Below are 27,849 nucleotides of genomic sequence, written 5' to 3'. Positions count from 1 at the left end.
CCATGATGGCAAAACACTGATCTGATAGAGGAGTACTCAGAAAGTGCAATATTCCACTGTGCCCTTTAATTTCTCCTGTAAACCAAAATATAAAGGATTGAAGGAAGGGAAGAAGGGAAAAGAACCCATTATTTTTTACCACTAAAATCTGACAAATATCTGTGATGGAAAAAAGAGAAATTTGTCTATTTTGAAATTATTTTAATTTACAATTAGAAAACATCTTGGAAGAAAAAAATGAAAGAAAAACACAAAACATATAGGCAAATTTTTAGTCCATGAGCGTCTCAAATCCTCACTTGTTCACCAATCCCCAAGACGAAAAACACTTTTCTAAAAAGGTATTCAGCCACCACTGTAAAAGAAAAAAAGATGGTCAATTTTGAGTGTACATAAGATTTTAATAAGAAGAAAAGTTTGAAATGCAATATGCTGTAATTTTACGGAACCAAAACCAGTTATTTGAGAACCACGCCTACGTTACTCCAAAATAGCACAAAAGGGAAGAAACTGAACTTTAAAATCTTGGAACTGAAAAGGTCCTTACAGAGGACGTGGCTGCTGGAACAGGCTTAATCTTTTAAACCTCAGAATCCTCATTTGGGGGCTTCCCTGGTGGTGCAGTGGTTGAGAGTCCGCCTGCCAATGCAGGGGACGCGGGTTCGATCCCTGGTCCGGGAGGATCCCACATGCCGCAGAGCAACTAGGCCTGCGCCACAACTGCTGAGCCTGCGCTCTGGGGCCCGCGAGCCACAACTGCTGAGCCCACGTGCCTAGAGCCCGTGCTCCACACAAGGGAAGCCACCGCAATGAGAAGCCCGTGCACCGCAACAAAGAGTAGTCCCCGCTTGCCACAACTAGAGAGAGCCAGTTCGCAGCAATGAGGACACAACGCAGCCAAAAATAAATAAATTAATTAATTAAAAAAAAAAAAAAGAATCCTCATTTGGAAAACATGCTTAACAGTCTAGCATAACATCTTTCTCAACAAGACGAAAAATATGAATTATGTAACAGGGCGGTTAGTTGAGAACTTTTTCAATTTGATGTACAATCAGCCATTTGAAAATCAAGAGTGCAGAGCAGTATGCTGGTTCTCAACCACTATATCTTCCCATAATCACTCAAAAACCTGGATTCATAATGAAAATAAAAATCACCTTTTCTACAGAAGACCTTCCAAGTTTCAAAAGCATAAACATTAAAACTGTATACTGAGATATACATTTTAAAACTGTGATGTTAAAGAAAGAGAATAATTCCAGTACTAGATGAAAGTTATACTCCTAAAAGAAACACTCCTGCATCTATACTTTAACGTGAAGTGCTTTAAGTGCTTTTATCATTAAACTGTATTGCTGCAACTAAAATACCCACAACTATAAAACTCCTTTAAATTATAACCCTGTGGATATTAATTTTGACTACTGTAATTGTATAGAAGAAAAAATTTCATCATAAGGAAAAACATGTGATAATTCAGCCTAGTGAAAGAGAAGCTTGTGTTTATACTTCACTTGCTACTGCCTCAAAATGATTTAAACAGTGATTTTATGCTCTTTCAAGTAGGAAAAAAAGATTTCTTTTAGTTTTACAGCTGTCATGGCATATCATGAAGAAACTTAAAGTTTTCTGATAGCTTTTCTCACAAAATGTTTTATTTGGGCTTCATTTTAATGTAAAAACTATCTAGAGACATATTTTTTTAACTCTTTAAACACTGAAAACAATTGTGTTACTAGAAGAAAAGTTTTCTAAGCAACTAGCTTCCAAAAGGTCATAGTTCAACAATCTCTGACTAGCAAGGTTGGCAAGGTTGACAAAAATATTGTGCCTGCTGCAGAAATAAGAATTAAGAGAAAGCAAATTTTTTTAAATTTTCTTCTTTTTAATTAGTTGGTCAGAGTTTGAATGCAAGCCAAGGTTTCTAAGAGGAAAAAAAAAGCAAAGAGCAAGCATAAAAGTAAGGACATACTGTTTTTCTTCTCTGACTTGCTATCTGTAAGTTTCCCTGTGCCCTTCATTCTGGCAAAAATTAAAATTCATCTCAGTCAGGAAACATACACAGCATAGCACCTGTATAGTCTAGTGAGACCAAGGCAAAAGACCACTGATAACGTGCATTTTCCATGTAAAAGACAACTTCATTCAAAGGATTTTTTATACTAAATAATGATAATTAATCCTTGGATCTAAGCACACTAATACCACATGCTGATTAATTATCCAGTGACAAATAATATTTACATTTTACTGGATGGAATCAACCTAACAGAAATAGCCTTGGCCGGTGAATAAATGGATCCTTTTTTCTCAACAATTCAAATTATTACTGAACGTTTGTTAACTCCCTTGCCTTTTTTTTTTTAACATCTTTATTGGCGTATAATTGCTTTACAATGGTGTGTTAGTTTCCCCTTTATAACGAAGTGAATCAGTTATACATATACATATGTTCCCATATCCCCTCCCTTTTGCATCTACCTCCCTCCCACCCTCCCTATCCCACCCATCCAGGTGGTCACAAAGCACCAAGCTGATCTCCCTAAAATAGATAGCTAGTGGGAAGGAAGAAAACAAATCTTTAACACTTGTTTCAAAGACCTGTTGGGAACAACTGGACTAATGAATCTCAATCCCGAAAGGGTGTGCTAAGAGTACACTGTCCTAAAAGGTACTTAGGTCACAACTCAGATAATGAAATAAAAGATGTCTGAACACAAAACTAGGATAAATAACAATGATGAACAGATTAAAAATGCAAAAGCCTTCCATAACGGAATCTAGCAAAAAGGAACTTAACAAGGGGTAATGTTCCATTCTTAGGCTAAAAACAAAGCACACCAACTATGTAAACCCAGGATAAAGGAAGTTTATTGTAGCCGTTATCTGTGAGAAACTGAAGATTTTAGCCTTTAGCAAGAAAACACCCACAGTAAGCACTGGATTCTAAACACTGGATTTTAAGAGGGCTTAATAAAATGCAAACTGGAGCCTGAAGTGAGGCGCCTGACTCAGGATGAGTAGTGGTCTGAAACTGAGCCGGAATGAGAGATGGCCTATACAACGGTTAAGAACACAGGCTCCCAAGCCTGGGTTTCACATGCTGCTTTACCACTTATAGGCATGCGACGTACTTCCTTACTCTCCATGCCTCAGTTTCTTCATCTATAAAATGGAAATAATAATACTACTACCTCACACAATTGTCATGAGGGTTAAAAGAGTCAGCTCACATTAAGCTGTGTGTCCTCGGCACACAGCAAGTGCTCAATAAATGTTAGCAATTATTATTACCATCATGATCCTTAGAAAAAGGTTAAGAACCTGCCGTTGTTCACTTAATTCAACACATACTCAAGTGTTTTCAATGTGTACAAGAATACACTGGACTAGGTTCTGTAGTGTATACACACACACAAACTACAGAATATATATATATATATATATATATATAGTTACATATTAATATTACCTTACCAATTAATTAAACTTCATAACAATTTAAAGAAATAACTGTCAGTTATACCTGTCTGACAATGGACTGGGGAGCAGGAGAGCAGAAGCACTGAGCTTATGTCACAGACTCCACCCTACCTCCTCCGTTTACTAACTAGGTAGGGGCTGTAGCCCAGAGACACTGAGCTCAGGTTTCCTAATTCTACTTCAGGATTCGCTCTGTGATTCCACTATTCCAGAAATGGCATTCCTCACTAGGAATATAATAGAGATTTCTGAACTGATGGAGGAGGTTTGAGAGACTTGGTCCTTTCCAGGTCTAACTTTCTGTGATCCTAAAATACCCCTTTGAGGCATGTCTGCATAATAGCTATGAAAACCTACTTAAGAAAGCCACCTGACAATACTCATCCAGTCTCGTCATTTAAAAGACAACTTCCACCAGCATCTATAATAAAATATCTAGTACTTACAGAGACTTATAGTTTACAAAGCATCCCCACCCCATAAAATAAGTCTAAAAGGCTTCTCTCATGATTATCTCACTGGCAGGTAAGGCTCAGAGATTAGGTGAATACAAAATCACAGAGCAAAGAAGTACTGCAACTCATACTAACTCTTTACACCAAACAAAATGGCCTAAAACTGACTGCTCTAATTGCACACTGCCATAAGGTGTTCCCAACAACTTGTAATGAATCTTGTAATGAATCTAAAAAGCAAAAGCATTTAAAATAGAATAAAGTAATCCCAGTGTTCCTCTGTCTTTTCTCCTCCTAATATACCTAAAAGTATATTAGTATCAATGGCTCATTACAATAACCACAACTTCCATTTAGGTTCTTACCCAAATTATTTTTTAGGGTTTTACATGACCTAAGTCATTAATCTTTCCATAGCCCTAATTAAGAACTATTATCCTTATTGAATAAACTGGGCACAGAGGAGCTAAGCAAGCTGTCCAAGGTCATGACAACTATTAAGTAACAAGAAAGAGAATCTAAACCTAAGCAACCTGGTCCAGGGTTTGAACTCTATCGCTGTAGTGATTTTCAGATGGGGAGCATTTTCTCTGCACCTTAAAAATCTTGTAGACAAGTTAATATATTGCAGAAAGAGGACTTGGATTTGAATATTGGTCCTGTCACTGAATACTTGTTTTGTCTCATACTGAGTGCCTTTAACTCACTTCCTTGATCCTTTAAAATTTTACTTATTAAAAAATTAGTGCCTATCTCACAGAGTAGCTATAAAAATTATATAAGATTTAGTCACTTTGAATTATCTGGTACTCAGTAAACAGCAGTAGACTGTACCTACATTAAAAAGTCAAGAAACATACCTGTGTATTAACGAAATAGCAGGCTGTTAACTCAAATGGTTTGCATTTTCATTCTATCCTAGATATTGTCGATTTCATAAAGTTTACTTACACAATGATGTTATTAATAGGAATATGGATCAATTTCACAAAAAAGCCAATGAATCCCATTATAGCAAATCCTATTGCAGTTGCCATGGCAATCTTCTGGAATTCTGGATTTAAAAACACAAAATTTACATTATTTTTTGCACTGTCACTGCAAGTATAGGGGGAAAAAAATTAGCACTGACATAAACTTACTGATGTACATTTCTCCTGATAATAAGTATATAATTTTACATAAAACATGACAGTATTAATAGTAAATAAGGTATTTGACAGATTTTTTAACTGTCATATTTTATCGATACTTAATGATATATAAAAATAAATTGCATGTTCAGGCTAGTGATTCCATCAACCAACAGTGACATATGTATCTTCCTAGCAAATGACCAGAATACCAAAAAGAAATGAAACATGGACAGAATACACAGTATCTGTCTTAAAAACTTTGTAACATTGCTAAAAGTATTAATTGTAAAAGCACAGAACATAACTTTTTATAATAGGTCACCTGTCTTTGATATTATAATGAAGCCAAAAATAAGGCTTGAAAAACCGAACTGGGTTGAGCACAGTTTTATGTAAAGGTCCCAGACCCTGGTAATTTTTCCATTTAATGTTATTTCTTCAGGGAAGCTTTCCCTGACCTCCTGACTTGGTCAGTCCTCCTATTACATGTTGTCAAATATTCCTCTATTTACCTTCCATAATACTTACCACAACAGTAATTAAAAATTGTAATTGTCATTATTTATGACTATCTTCTCTCAAAGAATCTAAGGTCCATAAAAGCAAGGACTGCTCCCTATTGTATATTTTTATATATTATGCTATATATGTATTATAATGCATCATATTATAGTCTGTATTATATTCCCACCTCCTAACTCAGGCAGCAGTCAATAAATGAACAGAAGCAGACAAATTGTGGTACACCTTTTAACACATGAATTGTGATAAATAAGAAGTTAAACTTCCTAGGTTGGCACCAACTATGCTGTTGATTTCACGTTAAGGCCTTTTTTGCTTGGGGGAGGCTTGGGGAGGGAGTGGCACCGCAGGAAGAGCTCCAAAAGATTTTCCAGAGTAGAAATGTGAAAGATACTAAAAACTCTAAAGTCATTAAATACGACTAAGGCAAAAGCAACATGGAAAATAAGGCTGTAACGAATAACCTTATATGATGTGAAAATACATATAAGAGAAAAACTTACGAGGTGTGTAAAAAGTATACAAAATTTAGAAAAAATAACAATGTTAAAAAACAATAAAGTAAAATAAATCAATAAAAATGTTGATGAAAGAATTGCAGCAATTATTAAACAGGAAGACATTAATCAAATAAAGGGCTTAGAGAATGCAAAGATTTAATTTTTTTCTCTCATTCCAAAACTATTTATTACCTTTTCTATCCGGTTTGGTGCATCTTTTAACCAGCCGAATTGAGTCCTTCACAAACTGCCGACTTGGCTCAACGAACTGCATTACCTGATCCATGATGCCTATTTAAAAAACAAAAAAGATACTCACTGATGTTATTTATTATAGAGCAAGGACTTGCTGAGTTATACCAAAATGTGAATGAGACCAGCCTGATATGGGTGGGTCGATATCATCTCACAAAAAAAAAAACACAGACTCCAAGAGTAAATTGACATTATTTTCTGCAATCTCCAGCCAATCATCAAAACAAAGGCAATAAGAAAACCGCAGGTTTTCCCGTGTTCTTATCACTGACAAAGGACGCAAGCTCTTAATATAAAAGGGCTCTCACTACGAAAAGTCTAATAAGCACTTGACAACAGATCCACTCCTCACCCACCCTGCAGTCCTCCCGTTGCTCCTGCTGAGGAATCAACAGGGTTGGGACCCAACAAATATTTGCTATATTTTATTTTAAACTCCCCAGACCCCAGTGTCCCGTGCAGTGAATGCCAACTGTGATGCTTCAAGGGCCTAGAGTAGAGGTAAATGTGGACTTCCATCTGACTGTTCCAAACCATGGCCACACAACATTTTAAGAAAAGAGTTTCTCTGCATGGGGCAGATCATCTGTACAATTTTCAAAACCACAAAAACTGGCTAAACCAAGACCCTGACTCTCAGAAGCTATCTGCTGAAGTCTGAACCTTTAGGTCTGGACACACCTTTTAAGGAAAAGGGCTATATGTATGTTACCGATGGGCTCTCTTGTGGAACCCGTCACACAGTAGAAATGTCATCCAACCTTGGCTCTGACAGTCACTGGTACAACAGCCAATGAAGCCGATTCGCTACTTGGACTTTACTGTATTTCAGGTGCTTACAACCGTGGCCAGGCACCCAGATACTCGATAAGCTTTTGTTGAGCTAATGCCCCCCGCAAGAGGTGGTGGTGCAAATCCCTTTGTATGAAATGCAGCCTCTCTAAGCCCCGGGTTCCTCACCCAGGAACACTGAAAGGACGTCCGGAATTGTATAAACGTCCCAGGCCAGGTGTGCTAGGCCCCTGCAACACACAGGTAGTAACGCCTGTTTCCTTAGTCTTGCACTTAACTCTGTTCTGCAAATCCACTGAGCCTAAACTTTACAGATGTCGTGATAAATGCGAAGGGTCCTTTCAGGAAAAAAAAAAAGAAATACACAAAAAAACCCGTGCAACACCCGAAACACTGCACTGAACGTCAGGGGAAGGGATCCAATAACCCACTATGGCCTCCTGATCCAGACTCTAGATTAACCCTTTCACCCTCACAGCACAGGGAGGAGCTCCCCGAGACACGCTCCACACACACGGCCCCAAAGCCAACACCGAAGAGACCCTCCATGACCACAGCACCGAGACGGCGGAAGCGTTCCCAGCAAGGTGGCCGAGCCCGCGCGGCCGCAAAGCCGGCCCCGAAGGACAGAGGCCCTGGAAGCCCTTCTCCATCGGGTACACGGGCCGCGGCCCCGGGTCTGCTTCCCCCGACGCCGTGCGGGCAGCCGGCGGACGGCCGGCGGACTCGCCCACGTCCGCCACCTCCGTGAGTGACCAAACGGTAGCCCGGAGCCCACACCAGACGCAGCCTCACCTGCCCGCCGTCCACTGTCCCAGTCCAAGACACGTAGCACAACAGCCAACACACAGGCGCCGACCGGAACCGGAAACCGCCTACTGCCCGCCCACCCCTCCGTTCATTGGTCCTTCGGGAAGACGTCGGCGCGCAGGCGCAGTCCGACGTGCGTCTCGGCCCCGCTTCCGGAACGGGCTCGCGGAGTGCAAGTCTATGGTGTCGGCGGCGGCTTGGGTAGTTCCGTGAAGAGCGTGGGGAGTGGCGTGGGCCCCTGCGCAGCGTGGGCGGGGCTGCGCGGCGTGGGCCCCTCCGCGGCGTGGGCGGGGCGTTTTCCCCGCCGCGCTCTTCACCCGAGCTCCCTAGCTGGGTCAACTCTGCTGGACCGGTCCGGACGACAGGCTCTGATAGGCTTCGTCTTGAGCGGTGACCTCTTGACTGCCCGTCCCTTTGTACGTATTTAATTGTAGTCGTCAGCAATGAACCTTATAAGCAGCATAGTGTTTTGTGACCGACCTCCCTCGAAACGGTCTCCCACCCGCAAAACCTGGCCTTCCTCAGTGTCTATCTTTGGAATTCCCCAGGAATTGAGGCCATGATCTGGGTTTGCCGTGGGGACATGGTACAGTGTATACGTTTTATCCGACTATGGGTTTTGCTGAGACTATTATGAACCCAGACATTTGGTGCTAAATGGTGCTGTGATGTTACGTTTTTGGAATGAATCAGTGTGTCCTCGATTATTTATCAAGCACCTAAGGTGTATAACGCTTTACTAGGTGCTATGAATGAGCCAGATATGTCATACCCTCTTATTATGGTCTAGTAAGGGAATTTACAGGGTAGGAAAGGGAACAGACAAGAAAGCAAAATATACGTTAGTAAAAATACTATATGGCAAATAAAAAGTGTGTTGTGAAGAGAGAAAAAAATAAAGGACGGTGGGATAAAGACAGCATTCCTTTGGATGATCACTGTAGGACTCTAAGGCCACGTCACCTGAGCTAAAGGCCTAGGGGTGAAGACTTATTTAAACACCCCAATCTGTCCAGAATTTTAAAATTCTTAAAACTAAGGCCAAGTACCCATGTGAACTTTACAATACGTATGGACCACCTGCAGTACAGTGTATGAAAACTGTTAAAAACGTAAATTCCTGACCTCTATCCCACTGAATCAGAATATTTAGTCATTTAGGGATTAGAAACCTACATTTTTTTTAAACTTAGCTGGAGTGTTTAGGTACTGAAGATCACAACACTGAGGGTTCTAACCTGTCTCTGAACTCAGCTCTATCAGCTGCTCCTGAGTTACATTTATTCCTCTGGTACCCTTGTCATGCTCCATTGTTAGAGAGAAGAAGTATGTTTTACAGACCTCTGGGCTTTGGAAAAGTTTTTACTCTGCTTCATTCCCAACACATCCTGTAGTCAAATATTCTGTGCAATAACTATTAACAGGCTCCAGTATTTTGCCTTGACATGAGACAAAAACCCATAATCGTATCATCACATATTTGGAAAACCTAGGTTCTTACCTAGAAAACAAGTGATGTCCATCACCCTGACAATATATATATTACAGCAGACCGCTGAGCTCTGTGGACGCCACATTGAACCATTATGTCCTTGATATTTAGGTGAGACTATATTTGTATATCCACACTTGAGTAATTATAGAGTTTCTCCTTGAGTTCTGAACTTATGGACATAGATATGGAAATGCCAAATGTCTTACAAGCAGAGTACAGCCTTTTACCATGGAAGGGGTGCATGGAACTATACTATTGCAACATTCTTATATTTTTCATGAAGTGGTATAGTATTAAGACTATGTTAAGAATGCAACCACTAAAGAAAAAAATTAAAAACTGCAAAGCTATATAGCTGAAAAAACAATCACGTATTAAAATGGCATTCAGAGAAATACGCAATTAACCCAAAACCCAAAAGGAGGAAGGGAGAAAAACAAACAAACAAACAAACAAAACAGGAGAACTAAATATAACCACATCTGTAATTTCATTACATCCAAATGTAATTTTTATGTTTAAAAACTCCCCTTAAAAAGCAGATGTCAAAGTGATTGAAAAAAAACAAAGATTTAGCTATATGCTGATTATATAAGTACACTTTAAGTATAAAGACATAGGTTGCAAGTAAATAGATGGAAATGCAAACAATAAGAAGACGTCAGAATTTGGTACTGGGGTTTGTTTATATCAGATAATATTAGATAGTATAGACTTTAACATAGGAATTACTGGAGATAAAAAGGAAGCATTTTCATAATGATAAAAGGTATATCAATCATAATATCTTCATCAGGAAGGTATATCAATCAAATTTGTGTTCACCTAGTAACTGAGGTTAAAAATACAGGAAACAAAAATTAACAAAAAGACCACTGTACAAACAAGTAGGGGATTTTATGTCTTCATTCCGCAACTTACAGCATTAGACAAAAAAGTAAATCAACAAAGAAATAGAAGATCTGAACAACATTGTCAACTACCCTGACCTGATTAGTCTACAAGTGGAGCACTACCCCCCAAAACTGCAAATACACATCGTTTTCAAGTGCACATGGTAACTTTACCAAGATAGAACATATACTGGGTCATAAAACAAGTCTTATATTAAAAAAGTTTCAAATCATACATTTTTTTCTGACCATTGTGGAATTAAATTAGAAATCTATAACAACCAGATACTTAGAAAAATCTCCAGGTATTTGGAAATTAAATAACATGCTTCTAAATAAATAATTCAAAGGGTTAAAGCAGAAATCAAGAGGGAAATTGGAAAATTATTTGAACCGAATGATAATGAGAATGTAGTATATCAAACTGCAATATATCACTATACACCCTGAGAATGCTTAAAAAGGTTGACAACATCAAATCTGGGTATAAATATTAGATCAGTCAGAACTGTTATCATTGTCAACAGGAGTGTAAAATGGTACCCAGCAGTTTTATAAAATTAGGTGTATACCACTCTATAATCCCTCAATTTCAATTTTAGGTATTTACTGAAGAGATGAAAATATATTCACCAAAAGACTTGTACAAAGATATAGCCAAAAAACTAAAAGTGAGTCGGGTCCATCAACAAAGAATGGATGAACAAAAAGATGTATTTCCACAATGAAATACTATTCCACAATTAAGGGAAAAATATATATATATATATTTATGTAACACCATTGATTAATATCAGAAACATTGTGGTGAGTGAAAGAAGTCTATGCAAAAGACCGCATACTGTAAATAATATTTGTAAGAAGTTCCAGACAAGGCAAAATTAATATATGTTGAAAACAGTGTTTGGGCATAGGGATTAAGACAGAGGATGAGAGAACTCAGGCGTGAAAATAATGTAACTTGACAAGGATTAGGGTTACACAGGAGTCTTAGTTCAGACTGCTGTAATAAAATACCATCAACTGGATGGCTTAAACAGTAAACAATTATTTCTCACAGTTCTGGAAGATAGAACTTCCAGATCAGGGTGCCAGCGTGGTTGGGTTCTTAGTAGAGAGTGTGGTCCCAGTTTACAGACGGCTGTCTTCATGGCATCTGCACATGGATGCTAATCCCACCATGGGGGCTCCAGCCTCGTCACCTGAGTACTTCCCAAAGTCCCCACCTCCAAGCACCATCACATTAGCACTTCAGCAAATGAATGTGGGGCGTACAGACATTCAGTCATGGCAGCAGGTGTGTGCATTTCTCACATGACATCCAATGGTACTCATAAGGTTTGTATTCTTCATGTGAAGTTTACCTCAAAAAATAAAACACCGTACACAAACACTGAACTCTCGCTCTAGTTAAATGATATAACCGCTGACAGGAGTGAAGTGTACAGGTACAAGTATACAGTCATTGAAAGATTCTTAGGTGTAGTAGTATGGGTATTCACTGAACAATTCAACTTTTATGTATGTTTGAATTTTTTCATAATGTGGAAAAGATCTATACGCACATCACTAAATCAAGTTTTTAAAATTTTGTTTTGACATAAATAATGTCGACTATAAATTGTAAGTATACATAGTAGAAATTTTAAATTGCCCCTCAATTTAAAAATGTCAGTGAAATATTGATAGTGTTATTTGAGATAAGCTGAATTAATGCTCCATTTAGATTCCTGAATCTCTGCTTGAAGTAAGAAAGTTTAAAAACCCTTGTATAGATTTAGGATTTTTTTAAAAAACGCCAAGTTTAAATAATACACCCTCCAAGTAGGTTAAGTAATATTTTACCCAGAGTTCTAGTCTTTTGTTCCTTAAAGTAGAAAAATATAATCTTTAATTGAAAATGGGATATATGATTTTTTTTTTACATTTATTTTACTAACAAGCAAGATCTCTGTGCTTCTCTGAGAGTTAAAAATTGTACCCTCTAGGGCTTCCCTGGTGGCGCTCCGCCTGCCGATGCAGGGGACGCGGGTTCGTGCCCCGGTCCGGGAGGATCCCACATGCCGCGGAGCGGCTGGGCCCGTGAGCCATGGCCGCTGAGCCTGCGCGTCCAGAGCCTGTGCTCCGCAACAGGAGAGGCCACAACAGTGAGAGGCCCGCGTACCGCAAAAAAAAAAAAAAAAAAAATTGTACCTCTATATCTTCTTTCTATAGGTTTTCAAAATGGGTACAGGTGTACCTCGGAGATATTGTGGGTTCAATTCCAGACCAGTGCTATAAGCAAATATCACAATAAAGCAAGTCACATGAATTTTTTGGTTTCCCAGTGCATATAAAAGTTATGTTCATACTATAGTGTAGTCTGTTGTGTGCAGTAACATTATGCCTAAAAGTGTACATTACTTAAAAAATATTTTATTGCTAAAAAGCGCTAATCATCATCTGAGCTTTCAGTGAGTGGTCATGTTTGTGCTGGTGGAGGGTCTTGCCTGGATGTTGGTGGCTGCTGACTGATCAGGGTGGTGGATGCTGAAAGCTGGGGTGGCCGTGGCCATTTCTCCGTAAAGACAGCAATTAAGTTTGGCACATGAGTTGACTCTTCCTTTCACCTGAATACTTAGAGGCTGTTAATTAGCCCAATTTCAATATTGTTGTGTCTCAGGGAATAGAGAGGCCTGAGGAGAGGGAGAGAGATGGGGGAACAGCTGGTCAGTGGAGCAGTCAGGACACACACAACATTTATAAAGTTCTCTGTCTTACATGAGTGTGGTTTGTGGTGCCCCAAAGCAATTACAATAGTAACATCAAAGATCACTGGTCACAGATCCTCATAACAAATATAAAAATAATGAAAAAGTTTGAAATGTCATGAGAATTATCAAACTGTGTTACAGAGACAGGAAGTGAGCAAATGCTGTTGGAAAAATGGTGCCAGTAGACTTGCCCAACACATGGGTGCCACAGATCTTCAATTTGTAGAAGTGCGGTATCTGCGAAGCACAGTAAAGTGAAGTGCAATAAAATGAGGTATGCCTGCTTTAAAACGTAATTCTCTTAATAATTATATTCTCATTGCAGTAATTGAGCTAGTTCTATATTGGGTTACAAAATAGTAAATATGTACCACATTGGGTTACATTATAGTAAATATCACAACATCTATGTATTTATATATGTCTAAGGGAAAGCCTTTAAAGATATAGATCTGATATAGATTTGATGACGTTTGCTACTTTAGGTTTGATACTGTTTAAATTTTTTTCCATTGACAATTTTTACTAGTTTAAATTTTTAAAAAATGTTTAAGTCCTGTTTTTTAAGGTAATAAGATATTTGATAAAACAAGAGATAGTAAAACTCCACAGATGACTTAGTTTTCTAAAATAATTGCAAGAGTAAAAGAATCTATGAGTCAAATATATCTAAAAAGCATATTAACTTATGACAGCTTATATTTATCTTGATTCAATAAACAAGCTGCTATTTTATACATACACTAATTATAATATTAAAAATTATTGTTAACAATTTAGGAATGATACTGTTATTGTCCTAAGCTTTAAGGTATGTGAAATAAGACTTGCTAATTGGGGAGTGGAGAGGATAGTCCACCAATTTAGTTGTTTCATAAAGTAGATTCTGCATAATAATTAAGTCTGTGGTTGTGCAGTTTTTGGTTGATGTAGCATTTTAATCCCTCATGTAGAGGCAGATGGGAAAGGTTAAGACAGTGATTGCTACCTAACCCCCTAAGTTATGTGGTACTGCTTCAGAGGGTAGAACCTGTGTAAACATGATGTCAAAATCTAACACTATAGTATGTATTTAGAGCAAATTCCATCCATATTTGGACATATAGCTGTTATCTTAATTTTTTTGGTTGTTGAGTACATCTTTTTTAAGCAGTTGTGATTATATTTTTGAAATAACATTTTTTTTTTTTTTTTTTTTTTTGCGGTATATGGGCCTCCCACTGCTGTGGCCTCTCCCGTTGCGGAGCACAGGCTCTGGACGCACAGGCCCAGCGGCCATGGCTCACGGGCCCAGCCGCTCCGCGGCATGTGGGATCCTCCCGGACCGGGGCACGAACCCGCGTCCCCTGCATCGGCAGGTGGACTCCCAACCACTGCGCCACTAGGGAAGCCCCTGAAATAACATTTTTATCAAAAATAATACATGCTAATTATTTTTTAAATTCAGACAGTACAGACAAGTACAAAGAAAATGTTAAAAATCAACCACTATCCTTTATTCAGTAAAATGCTTTGTTAACAGATGAACCCCACTCCAGTTCTCTCTCTGCAAACATACAGGTTGAAAGATATCTAGGTAAATAGCTAGAAAAAGTATACAGATATATAATAAAAATATGATCATATTAAAATTATATTTAAAATATTAAGTTTACTTTATCTGAGTTTAACAGAAGACAAATGAACTGAAATGAAAATGAAATAATTTCCAAATTTCTGAATGTAAGATGATAAACATTTCTTTACCACATGCTATATTGCTCCTTAATTATAACTCTTAGATTAAGAGAAAACATTAGGTTGGAGTTATTATAAGGTATATATTCTTGAAATGTTTTAATTTTCGTAAAATTGGTGCCATGCTATGATGAGAAATTTAACACACTTCCTCCCTCCTTATTCCTCTCCCCTCCAACTTCTGTTAGTGTATTGGAATAGTCCCTACTCAAGGAATTAATCTCTTGGTGAAGCCCACTTTAATTCTTTTAAAACAATAAAGTAAAAATTATAAGAAAAGTAAAAATTGTAAGACCCTCACAATCCTATTAACCATCATACTAGATGTCCTTACTCATGACATAGAAAAGGGGAGGGGGGGAAGGCGTATATAGATGGAGAATAAAAAAAACTTGTCTTTTTTCACAGATGACATGATAGTCTATGTAGAAAATCCCAAAAACTCAACAAAAAAATATCCTGGAACTAATGAACAATTATAGCCAGATTACAGGATACCAAGTTAATATACAAAAGTCAATTGCTTTCAAATTGGAATTTGAAATAAAAAATACATCATTTTTATTAGCACCAAAAAAAAAAAAAGAGAGGAAGGAGGCAGGCAGACATAGGTATAAATTTGAAATAAAAAATACATCATTTTTATTAGCACCAAAATAAAAAAGAGAGGAAGGAGGCAGGCAGACATAGGTATAAGTTTGAAATAAAAAATACATCATTTTTATTAGCACCAAAATAAAAAAGAGAGGAAGGAGGCAGGCAGACATAGGTATAAGTTTGAAATAAGAAATACATCATTTTTATTAGCACCAAAAAAAAAAAGAGAGGAAGGAGGCAGGCAGACATAGGCATAAATTTGAAATAAAAAATACATCATTTTTATTAGCACCAAAAAAAAAAAAAGAGGAAGGAGGCAGGCAGACATAGGCATAAATTTGAAATAAAAAATACATCATTTTTATTAGCACCAAAAAAAAAAAAAGAGGAAGGAGGCAGGCAGACATAGGCATAAATTTGAAATAAAAAATACATCATTTTTATTAGCACCAAAAAAAAAAAAAGAGGAAGGAGGCAGGCAGACATAGGCATAAATTTGAAATAAAAAATACATCATTTTTATTAGCACCAAAAAAAAAAAAAGAGGAAGGAGGCAGGCAGACATAGGCATAAATTTGAAATAAAAAATACATCATTTTTATTAGCACCAAAAAAAAAAAAAGAGGAAGGAGGCAGGCAGACATAGGTATAAATTTAACAAAATATGTGCAAGATCTATACTAAGAAAACTACAAAATTGTTGAAAGAAATACAAATGTAAATAAATGGAGAGATATTCCATGTTCACAGATTGGAAGACTCAATATTTTAAAGATGTCAGTATTTCCCAATTTGGTATTCAACACAATTCCTATCAAAATCCCAGCAAATTATTTTGGGTATCAACAAACTGGTTCTAAAGTTTATAGAAAGACAAAAGAGTAGCCAACACAATATTGAAGAATAAAGTTGGAGAACTGTCACTACTAGGCTTCAAGACTTACTGTATATCTGTAGTAATCAAGACAATATGGTATTGGTGAAAGAAGAGATAAATAGATCAATTGAACAGTAGAAAATCCAGAAATAGACCGTGTTCCCTGCAATTGCCCTGCAAGGCAATTCAAAAGAGCATAGATAACCTTTTCCGCAAAAGGTACTGGAATAACTGGATATCCAGTCACAGAACTTAGACCTTTTACAAAAATTAAAATGGATCATAGACCTAAATGTAAAATGCAGAACTCTAAAATGTCTAGAAGATAACATAAGAGAAACAGAGGTGACCTTAGGTTTGGTGATGTATTTAGATACAACACCAAAGGCATGATCCATGAAAGAAAAAGATAAGTGTGACTTCATCAAGATCGAAAACTTCTGCTCTACATAAAGACACTGTTGAGAGAATGAAAAGCCAAGTCACTGGGAGAAAATATGTGCAAAATGCATGTCTGATAAAAGACTTGTATTCAGAATATACAAAGAACTCTTGAAAGTCAGCAACTAAAAAAATTCAAAAAGAGGCAAAAGATCTGCACAAGATACCTCACCAAAAAAGGTATACAGATGGCAAATACGAAAAAGTGCTCAATATCACGTCATCAGGCAATTGCAAATTAAAACAATGAGATGTGCCTATTAGAATCGCTAAAATCCAAAATACTGACAGCAAGTGCTAATGAGGATGTGGAGCCACGGGAGCTCTCATGCATTGCTGGTCGGTGTGCAAAATGGTGCAGTCACTTTGGAAGACACTTGGGCATTTTTTACAAAGCTAAACATAATCTGACTATAATATCCAGCAGTCACGCTCCCTGGTGTTTAACCCAAATGAGTTGAAAACGTACACAGGGATTTTTATAACAGCTTTATTCATCATTGTGAGATGTGGAGGCAACCAAGGTGCCTTTCAGTAGATGAACAGATAAACAAATCTGTGATACATCCATAGAATAGAATGTTGTCCAGTGTTTTTTTAAAAAAAAAAAAAGAGCTATCAAGCCGTGAAAAGACGTGAAGGAACCTTAAATGCGTATTTCTCGGTGAAAAAAGACAATCTGAAAAGGCTGCACACTGTATGCTTCCAGCTATGACATTCTGGAAAAGGCAAGACTGTAAAGACAGGAAAAAGTTAGTAGTTACCTGGGGTATGGGGACAGGGAAGAAGGAATGTCTAGGTGTAGCATGGGATTTTGAGTGCCTGCAAACGATTGTGAATGAACCACAATGGTGGCTACATGATGGTATACATTTGTCAAGACTCATAGAACTGTACAACACAAAGAGTGATACCTCGTGTAAGTGATGGACTTTGGTTAATAATGTATTCATCAATAGTAACAGATGTACAAGTTGTGAACAATAGGGGAAACTGCAGAGGGAGTGGGAGGGGGAGGGTGTAGTCGTTTTCTGTACTTTATATTCAATGTTTTCTGTAAACCTTAAACAGTAAAGTGAGTGAAAATAAAAAATAAGACTAGGAAATGGGAAGAAACTAGTCATTCTGCTGTTTTCTTTATGCTTTATCAAAACCACTGTTAAACAACACTGAGTGTCCTGTGCTCTTTCCCTCTACTACCGGTCAGTCTTTTCTTCCCCCAAGATGATAAGAAGTCCGGCACCTCTCCCAAGACAAAGTGGATGAGATGACTTTGATCCCAAACCTAGCTATAACCAGTTGACTTATTTCAAGAAGGTAAGGGGTTCTGACCTTTTCATTGCATTCCCTGGGGCTTAAATAATGGAGCATGATGACATTCAATTGCACTTTCTTTACATCGAGCCATGGAGGGTGTTAGGGGCTGAATTGTGTCTCCCCAAAACTTACATGTAGAAGTCTTAAGCCCCAGGACTTAGAATGTGATTGTATTTGGGGATGGGGCCTTTAAAGAGGTAATTAAGTTAAAATGAGGTAATTATTGTGGGCCCTATTCCAGTGTGCCTGATGTTCTTGTAAGAAAAGGAAGTTTGGACCCAGGTGCAGAGGGAAGGTGGTATGAAGATACAGTGAGAAGACAGCCATCTGAAGTTAAAGAGAGCAGTCTCACAAGAACCCTTCCCTGCTGACATCTTGATCTCAGAATTCCGGCCTCCAGAATTGTGAGAAAATAAATTTCTGTTTAAGCCATCCAGTCTGTGGTGCTTTGTTATGGCAGCTCTAGCAAATTGGGGCAAGTTTTTATTGCCTTTTTTTTCTTCCTGTTTTCTAAAAGAAATATACAAGCAAGTATAATTTTTGGACACAGTAACATCGCAAGAATATAAAAACCATTAAGTGTTGTTTACTATTGTTGCACTGTAGAATTAACCTTTTAGGAAGATGTTTATAGAGCTTTGTGAAAATTTATATTGAGAAAGATTGCAGATTTTAAACTATGTTTTCAAAATTATTTCTTGATCAGTTAAATTTCCTTGTCAAGTAGTTTTATTTTTTTTAAAGGTTCTTATAGACAGTACATTTCCTGAGTTCACACATGTTTGAATATATCTGTCTTTATATTTTAGTGAAATGGGTGGGTATAAAATTGTCACTTTATTATTTTTAAAAATTTGGCTGAAATTAATTGCTCCATTATATCCTAGCACTAAGTGTTACTAAGGAGAAATTTGACACTGGCTTGAAATATTCCCATCTTACTTTGTCCCCTCTGTGCGATTAAAGAATTCTTTCTCTATTCCTGAAATTCAGTGGCAAACAACTCTCAATAAAAACTGATATTCTGTATAATTTTTTACATAGACTATTTGATTCTTCAGGGAAATTTTGTAGTAAGTTTTCTGCTTGGTCTGCTGGGGTATCTGTTTAAGGAAATGACCTTTTGTTAGCTTTTCTTCTTTCTTTATATATCATATTTTCTTAATTGTTTTACCTTGCTTGTTCCTCTGTTCACTGTGATTAGCTCAAGCCTTTTTGTACTTTATTATTTCAGTTTTTAACTCTTTATTCTGTTTCTTGCTGTTTCTAATTCATTCCCTGATATTATTTTGTTCTCAATTTTTTTCTTTAGTAGTACAGTTTTGTCTTTTTTATTCTGTTTTTAAAATTTTACTGACGAGTAATTATTTTCTGGAGTTCATGTCCTTATTAAGGTTCTTTTGTCACAAAAAGTTGTAGAGAGTTTCCTTCTGTTTCTTTGAGACATCTTAAGATGTCTTCTTATGCTATCTTCATATCTCCTTGTATTTACCTTTCAGTAGTATGCTTGTATAATTTAAATTTAAACAATCCTTTAAAAACATTTACTATAAAAAATTTAAAGCCACAAAAATACAGGGAATGGTATTAATTATGTCCTTTCTTTTCATCTTGCGTATGCAGAACATAGGCTACTCTGCTTGACTTGCCCTTTGTTCTCTATAGTGCGGCCTAGTTTTCCTCAGTGTCCTTCATACTCAGAGTCCTGATTGTTTCCTTAGAACTGCAGCTCGGAAGATGAGGATCGCTCCTGTTGCCTTCTCTGTAGCCTGAGGATGCAGGGAAATGGCATAGGCCTGGCTCCAGCTATGTTTCCTTTGCTTAAGGATATGGATTCTGTTTTCTCCTCTGACCCAGTGCCCTATCTTAATATTCGCTTGGCCCAAAGTGCACCCAGTTATTGTGTGGATGATCCCTTGCTCTCAGACTGTTCTTCCAACCCACACAGGTCTTATAGCTCTTCTGCCCCTCCAGGGCGTCTTGCTGTAGATGCTTTTACTCCTGAAGATTTTGTTACCGAGCCCAAGCTCATACCGCTCACCACATGACAGGCCAATAAATTGAGAGATGAGTTGTTGGGATAAGAAATAATGACTTTATTCAGAAGGCCAGCAGACTAAGAAGATGGTGGACTAGTGTCCAAAAGACCCATCTTGCCCAGGTTTGGGTGCTAGTTTCTTTTATGGAACAGAGAGGTGGGAGGTGAGGAGGTAAAATTAAAAAGATAAGTTGTTGCAAATATTTCCTGGTTTCCGCCAGACTCCAAGGGGGTGAGTCAATTTCTTCTTTCCTGCAACCATTCACAGGTGGGACTGGTCAGGATGCTTCCTGTGAGCTGAAAAAAGGGATTTTAGCTTAATGTTCAGGCATAGGAGGTGGCGTTCCCGGAGATGGGCTGTTATGCATGTTTAACAAAGGTTAAAGTAAAAGAAATACATCCAATATGGAATCAGGTTTGTTCTTCCCTATTACAATTTCTTTTTGAATTTTACCTGAGCTTCCTATTCAACCCTCCAACTACTTTTCTCCAAAGTAAGAAATAATTGTGGAAATTCTCAACATTTCATTCCCTCTCTTTCTGGAGCTTAGGGTTAAGGCTAGGAAGCTATGCCAAGCCATGCCAGAATATATTTTTTTCTTTTTTCACTACTTATTGAAGTCTATGGCATGAAGTTGTATGCTTTTCCTTGTTTGGTTCTTGCTCTTGAAATTTTCGCTGTGCTAATAATTATTGTTACCTTTACTAATTGATGCAATAGAAATAATTTAACCCTTAAGAAGGTAACTGTTCTAGCCTATGATATTACACCAATTAACATGGGATAATACTAGGAATAATGGTGAGAAAACAGAACAGTAGTAAAAATCGCCAAGCCAGAAGGATTGTTAAAGGACAAAGAGTTCAATTGCCCATGTTTACAGATAGAAATGGAAGGAAGTGTGGAGGATTATAAATGCAGAGTCCTGGCCTTTGAGCCAAGCTTCCTAACTCCCAGGAAAGAATTATTTTTGCATTTTATCTCTCTCTACTGCCCCATAGTGAATCCTCAGATTGTTACTTTCTAGCTGTTTTAAGAAATGAGAAATTTAACACTTAGCCCTTAGGTTAGTTCAACCCAACCTAAGGATTAAGTACCAAGGAAGGACATAATTTATTCACTGCACAAGAGGACCTCTATTTACCCACAACATCCGGCTCCCTCCATTACAGCTGGTGTTGACTCAGTGGATTATAATATCTCCTCCCTTTCTATTATTCATAATGCATACCACTTAAGACTGATAGTGCTATTAAGACCTCTGTCAAAGGGGTTGAATATACCAGATGAAGAAAGATTACTGGTTTGGTCAAGCATGCATAAGAACTTCAGCTTCCAGCCATGATGGAGAAACTGGAAAAAGACATGTCCTCCCATTGTTTAAAAAAAATGAAACTGGACAAAATATGTGAAATAACCACTTTCAAACACTGAGTCTTAAAATCACGCCAGCCTTCTGCCTGAAGGGCACTGTCTAAAGCAAAGCTTCAGGGTTGAGGGGAGGATCCCTTGCAGTGGTCTTGAGTTCAGGAGATAATTATTAGGGATCACGAAGTCTGAGATGCTGGAATTTCTGGGGCAGAGCAGCATAGAGGAGGGAGCTAAATGGAGAAAGAGCTGTAGAAATCTTCAGGGTTCTCTGTGAGTCTGTTGATAAAAACTAAGCTATGCTAACATAAGGTAAAACTCCACCAGGCTGGGCTAACAATGACCAGGTGCCCTCAGATGAATCATTCCCAGAGGACACAAGATCTAGGAAACATGCAAGTTCTGACCAGCCAAATGGGGAATCTTTGTCAACTATATGGAACATTTAATAGAAATCTCAGAAGGGTGATACCTTAGTAATAGTACTAAATGAGCCATAGAGTAAACACAGAGAGGAAGAGAGGGAAGGAAGAAGCAGTCGAAGCCAGACAGGAGTTGACAGTGTTCCTGTCAGCAATAACAGGGAGTTAACAATGAGTTACTTTGAAACGATTATTAAAAATACGGGGCTTCCCTGGTGGCGCAGTGGTTGGGAGTCTGCCTGCCAATGCAGGGGACACGGGTTCTAGCCGTGGTCTGGGAAGATCCCACATGCCGCGGAGCAACTAAGCCCGTGTGCCACAGCTACTGAGCCTGCGCGACTGGAGCCTGCGCTCCGCAACAAGAGAAGGCCACGACAGTGAGAGGCCCGCACACCGCGATGAAGAGTGGCCCCCGCTCGCTGCAACTAGAGAAAGCCCTCGCACAGAAACGAAGACCCAACACAGCCAAAAATAAATAAATTTATAAAAAAATAAAAATATGGTCAAGGGACTTCCCTGGTGGTGCAGTGGTTACGAATTCCACCTGCTGGTGCAGGGGACTTGGGTTTGATCCCTGGTCTGGAAAGATCCCACATGCCGCGAGCAACTAAGCCAGTGGGCCACAACTACTGAGCCTGTGCTCTGGAGCCCGCGAGTCACAACTACTGAGCCCTCGTGCCACAACTACTGAAGCCTTCGAGCCATGACTACTGAGCCCACGTGCAGCAGCTACTGAAACCCGTGCACCTAGAGCCTATGCTCTGCAACAAGAGAAGCCACTGCCATGAGAAGGTAGCACACTGCAATGAAGAGTAGCCCTCACTCACTGCAACTAGAGAAAGCCCACACACAGCAACAAAGGCACAACGCAGCAAATATATATATATATATATATATATATATATATATATATATATATAGTCAAGGATTCAAAGAAAAACATCATGAAAAGATCAGTGGAAGGTATTATAACAAGATCCAAACAGAACTTTACAGCTGAAAAATACAGTATCTTAAATAATAAATTTACAGTATAAGGATAGCATCCAATGAAAACTTAAGAATATCAGTAAATGTGAGCACATAGCAACAGAAACTACCATAATAGAAAAACATAAAGAAAAAAAATTCAAAAGAACCAAATTTTAGTGACCTGTAGGCAGTAAATTTTAACAACTAGCTCCATGGGGGAAAAAAGACTTGATTTATATAGCATAGGCCAATTTTTATGATGTAAATACTCACACTATTGTTGATTTCAAGGTACCAATGTGACATCACTGAACACAAAATTTTCCAAATTTGATTAATTATAAACCAACACACACATCCAATAAGCTAAACAAAGAAACAAACAAATAACCAAGCTGAAGAAACAGAAAAACACAGCAAAGTGTATCATTATCATAATCAAATTTTTGAAAATCGTGATTAAAAAGATCATCTTAAAAGTAGCCAAAGGAAGCAATACACAGAAACAAAGACCAAGAGCAAGCATTTCATCTAAAACCGATCACATCTTTAAACTACTGGTGCTGGTTGGGGGAGTGAACCTAGAATTCTAAACTCATTGGAAATGTCCTTCAGAACTGAAGGATTAAGATTTCTACCTTACAAAGCTAGAAAATGAGAGAATATCAACTCCAAAGTACAAGGAAGAAAAAATAAAGATGAGTTAAAATTAATAAACCAAGGGTCGGCAAACCACAGCTCGCAGGCAAAATCTGGCTCACCACTTGTTTTTGTAAATAAAGTTTTATTTGAACATAGTTCCACTCATTCATTTACTTGTTGTCTAGTGCTGCCTTAGAGATCATATGGCCGAAAAACCTAAAATATTTATTTGGCCACGAACAGAAAACATTTACCACCTTTTTAAGTAGAAAATAGAGATAAATCAATGAAACCAAAGGATTCTTTGGAAAATCAATAAAATTGGTAAATCTATACCTAAGATGATAAAAAAAAGAAAAAAATACAAATTTCTAATACCAAGAATGAAAGAGAAGACATCACTATCAATCCTACAGACATTAAAAGGATAAAAAGAGAATAGTACAAATAAATTGATGCTGTTAAATTTGGTAACTTAGAAGCAATGGACAAATTCTTTGTAATATAAAAATTGATAGGAAATCTGAATAGCCATGTATATAGTAAACTGAATTCATAATTAAAAATCTTTCTACAAGGAAAACTCCCAGCCCAAATGTCTTCCCTGGTGGATTTTACCAAACATTTTTTTTTTAATTTATTTATTTTATTCATTTATTTTTGGCTGCATTGGGTCTTTGTTGCTGCGTGCGGGCTTTCTCTAGTTGTGGTGATTGGGGGCTACTCTTCATTGCAGTGCACGGGCTTCTCATTGCGGTGGCTTCTCTTGTTGCTGAGCACGGTCTCTAGGCGCGCGGGCTTCAGTAGTTGGGGCTCATGGGCTCTAGAGCTCAGGCCCAGTAGTTCTGGCACACAGACTTAGTTGCTCCACGGCATGTGAGATCTCCCTGAACCCCCCTGCATCGGTAGGCGGATTCTTAACCACTGCGCCACCAGGGAAGCCCTACCAAACATTTTAAGAAGAAAAAAATAATAATATTCACAAACTCTTTCAGAAAATAAAGAAGAAGGAACCCTTTCCAACTCAATTTTTGAAGTTAACATCACTCTTATACCAAAACCAGACAAATACGTCAAAGAAAAAAAACCTGCACACCAATATCTCTCAGGAACCTAGATGCAAAAATCATTAATAAACTATTAACAAACTGAATCTAACTATGTGTAATAAGCATAATATATTATGACCAAGTGGAATTTTTCTTGGGAGTGCCAGGTTGACTTAACATATGAAAAATTAATGTAACTCAACCTTAACAGAATAAAGAAGGGGAAAATAAGTTTTCCTGCTTCGGGAGGAGAAGAAAAGGTGAATTTGACAAAATTTAGTCTGCAATTATTACAAAAACTTGCACCAAAATAGGAATAAAAGGCAACTGATAAAAGACATTTTTCTACAAAATATGTACAGCTAACATCACAGTCAACAGAAAAGATTGAATCCATATTCCCTAAGATCAGGCTCCATCCCCATCACTTTTATTCAGCCTTGCACAAGAAGTCCTTGCCAGGCTAGCCAGTACAAAGAAAGCAAGACAGCAATAAAAGGCTTTTTTTTGTCTTGGAAACAAAAATGTTCATTTGTTTTATTTGCAGATGACATGATTGTGTGTAGAAATTCCTAAGGAATCTCCAGAACTTACGTTAGAGCTAATGAGTGAATTAAGAAGGCCACAGGATGCAAGGTCAGTATACAACACCACTTGTATTCGTACATACTGAAAAATTAGAAAATGAAAATTTTAAATACCATTATATTTATATACTGTCATCGAAATCATGAAATATTTAAGGATAAATTTAACAAAATATTTGCAAAACCTATTCACAGAATACTATAAAAAAATTGGTGAGAGAAATTAAAGTTGTAAAGAAAAAGACGTGTTCATGGATTGAAAGACTCAATATTGTTAAGTTGTTAGTTCTCCCCAAATTAATAGATGCAATGCCAATCCCAATCAAAATCCCAGCTAGCTATTTTGTAGAACTTGACACGCAGATCCTAAAATGTATTGGGCTGGCCAAAAAGTTCTTTTGGTTTTTAAGTAAAAATAAAAGACACATTTTTCATTTTCACCAAGAACTTTATTGAACCACGTAGTCACCATTTTGTTCCACTACCTTCTGCCATTTTTCAGGCAACTTCATAATTCCACCTTCCCAAAACTTTTCATCTTTTTGAGCAAAGAACCGTTCCAGGTGCCTTTTCCAGGGAATTGAAATTTTTTCCATTAAGAGAATTTTGTAAATACAAAATAAAAGGAAATCCAGAGGTGCAATGTCTGGTGAATATGGTGGATGAATCGGAACTTCCCAGCCAAGCAGGAACAGTTTTTGCCTGGTCATCAAAGTAACATGCAGTCTTGTGTTATCCTGATGGAAGATTACGTTTTCTGTTGACTAATTCTGGATGCTTTTTGTCCAGTGCTGCTTTCACTTGGTCTAATTGGGAGCAGTAGCTGTTGGAATTCATCGTTTGGTTTTCTGGAAGGAGCTCATAATAGAGGACTCCCTTCCAATCCCACCACATACACAACATCACCTTCTTTGGATGAAGACTGGCCTTTGGTGTGGTTGGTGGTGGTTCAACTTCCCCCACGATCTCTTCCGTTCCACGTTATTGTACAGTATCCACTTTTCATCGCCTGTCACAATTTGTTTTAAAAATGGAACGTTTTCATTACGTTGAAGTAGAGAATAACATGCGGAAATACGGTCAAGCAGGTTTTTTTCGCTTAACTTATGTGGAACCCAAACATCAAAGTGATAAACATGACCAAGCTAGTGCGAATGATTTCCAGTGCTTGGTTTGGATACTTTGAATATGTCGACTATCTCCCGTGTGGTATAACGTTGATTGTTCTCAATTACTCTATTTGATCACTATCAACTTCAACTGGTCTACCCGACCGTGGAGCACTGTCCAGTGAGAAATCTCTAGCACAAAACTTCGCAAACCACTTTTGACACGTTCAGTCAGTCACAGCACATTCTCCGTACGTGGCACAAATCTTTTTTCTTTTGCGTTTCAGTTGTGTTCTTATCTTTCTTGAAATAAATAAAGCATAATATGCGGAAAATGCTGCTTTTTTTCCATATTCGATATTAAAATGGCTACACAAAAATTCACCAATTTTGATGTTTTTTTTTAAATGCACGTTTATATGACAGCTATCACAGTACAATCTAACAAAATTGTTTCAAATGAAGTTAAAGACAACTAAGGGCAAAAAACCAAACAAACTTTTCGGCCAACCCAATATAAGGAAATGCAGAGGACATACTGTAGCCAAAATAATTTTAAAACAAGAACACATTTGGAGGATCTCAAGATTTATAGAATGAGAGTAATCAGGACAAGTCTAAGTTTTGATAAGCAGATAAAAGGAATAAAATAAGGGGTCCAGAAATATGCCCACACAAATATGGTCAATTGATGTTCAAGAAAGGGGCCAAGGGGAACGGATCGTCTTTTTAAGGAAAGGTGCTGGTGCATTTAGGTATCTATCTAGGAAAAAAGAAACCTCAGTACTTCCCTCTTATCATATACAAAAATTAACATGAAAAGGATCATAGGCCAAAATATAAATATTAAAACTATAAGGTTTCTAGAAAAAAAACATAGGGGAAAATTTTTGTGATCTCAGTATAGGCAGAAATTTTAGATAGGTACCAAAAAGCTATACCTATAAAAAATCATTGATGAATTAGACTTCATCAAAATTTTAAATGTTTGCTCTTCAAAGGACACTTAAGAATACAAAAAGGCAAGTCACAGACTCAGAAAATATACTAACAATGCATGTATTTGGCAAAAGACATACAGAGCGTGTACAAAGAACTTTATAACTCAATAATTGAAGACAACCCAACTTTATAAAAAGAGGGAAGCAAATTAATTAAACATTTAACAATATATATGAATGACCAATAAGCATATGAAAAGATGCTTAACAGTATTAGTGAACAGGAAAATGCAAATTAAAATCATCATAATGGATAACATGAATGACAACACCAAATATGAAAGATATGACTCAGCTGGAACTCTCATTGATTGCTCTGGGAAAATAAAATGGTAAGGCCATTCTAGAAAATACTTTGTCTGCTTTATATAAGTTAAACATCTATTTACCCTGAAACCCAGCCATCTACTTCTAAGTATTTACCAAGAGAAATGAGAACATTTGTACACACTTCTTATACACATACTTTCGGAGCAGTCTTACTCAAAATAATTAAAAACTGGAAACAAGCTGTGGCCATCAACAGGAGAATGGTAAATAGAGGAGTAGTCACACGAAGGAATAGTACTCAGGAGCAAAAATGAATGAGCTACT

The 27,849-nt window shown here is 37.5% G+C and overlaps 1 protein-coding gene and 1 long non-coding RNA gene across 4 annotated transcripts in view; one reads left to right on the top strand and one right to left on the bottom strand.

The window, feature by feature from the left end:
• Positions 1-184: 184 nt before the first annotated feature.
• On the bottom strand, positions 185-8,057 carry SEC61G (SEC61 translocon subunit gamma). Its single transcript, XM_032642893.1, has 4 exons — positions 7,942-8,057; positions 6,292-6,390; positions 4,893-4,995; positions 185-355 (listed from the first exon to the last, which is right to left on the bottom strand). The coding sequence occupies exons 2-4, from the start codon at positions 6,383-6,385 to the stop codon at positions 346-348; spliced, it is 207 nt and encodes a 68-aa protein (XP_032498784.1). The 5' UTR covers positions 6,386-6,390; positions 7,942-8,057; the 3' UTR covers positions 185-345.
• A 41-nt stretch (positions 8,058-8,098) lies between these two features.
• Positions 8,099-27,849, top strand: part of LOC116759305 — a 124,461-nt gene continuing 104,710 nt past the window's right edge. For 2 of the 3 annotated variants that reach the window (XR_004351412.1, XR_004351413.1), the window contains exons 1-5: positions 8,099-8,372; positions 13,239-13,371; positions 17,957-18,066; positions 18,308-18,470; positions 25,106-25,194. This is a non-coding gene — a long non-coding RNA (uncharacterized LOC116759305). The remainder of the gene's footprint in view (positions 8,373-13,238; positions 13,372-17,956; positions 18,067-18,307; positions 18,471-25,105; positions 25,195-27,849) is intronic. The other variant, XR_004351414.1, reaches the window with a different exon arrangement.

The sequence above is a fragment of the Phocoena sinus genome, chromosome 9 (genome assembly GCF_008692025.1).
Source record: "Phocoena sinus isolate mPhoSin1 chromosome 9, mPhoSin1.pri, whole genome shotgun sequence".
Classification (NCBI taxonomy): domain Eukaryota; kingdom Metazoa; phylum Chordata; class Mammalia; order Artiodactyla; family Phocoenidae; genus Phocoena; species Phocoena sinus.
Note: the sequence above shows the minus strand (reverse complement) of the source record. Positions and strands in the feature narration are given on the sequence as shown.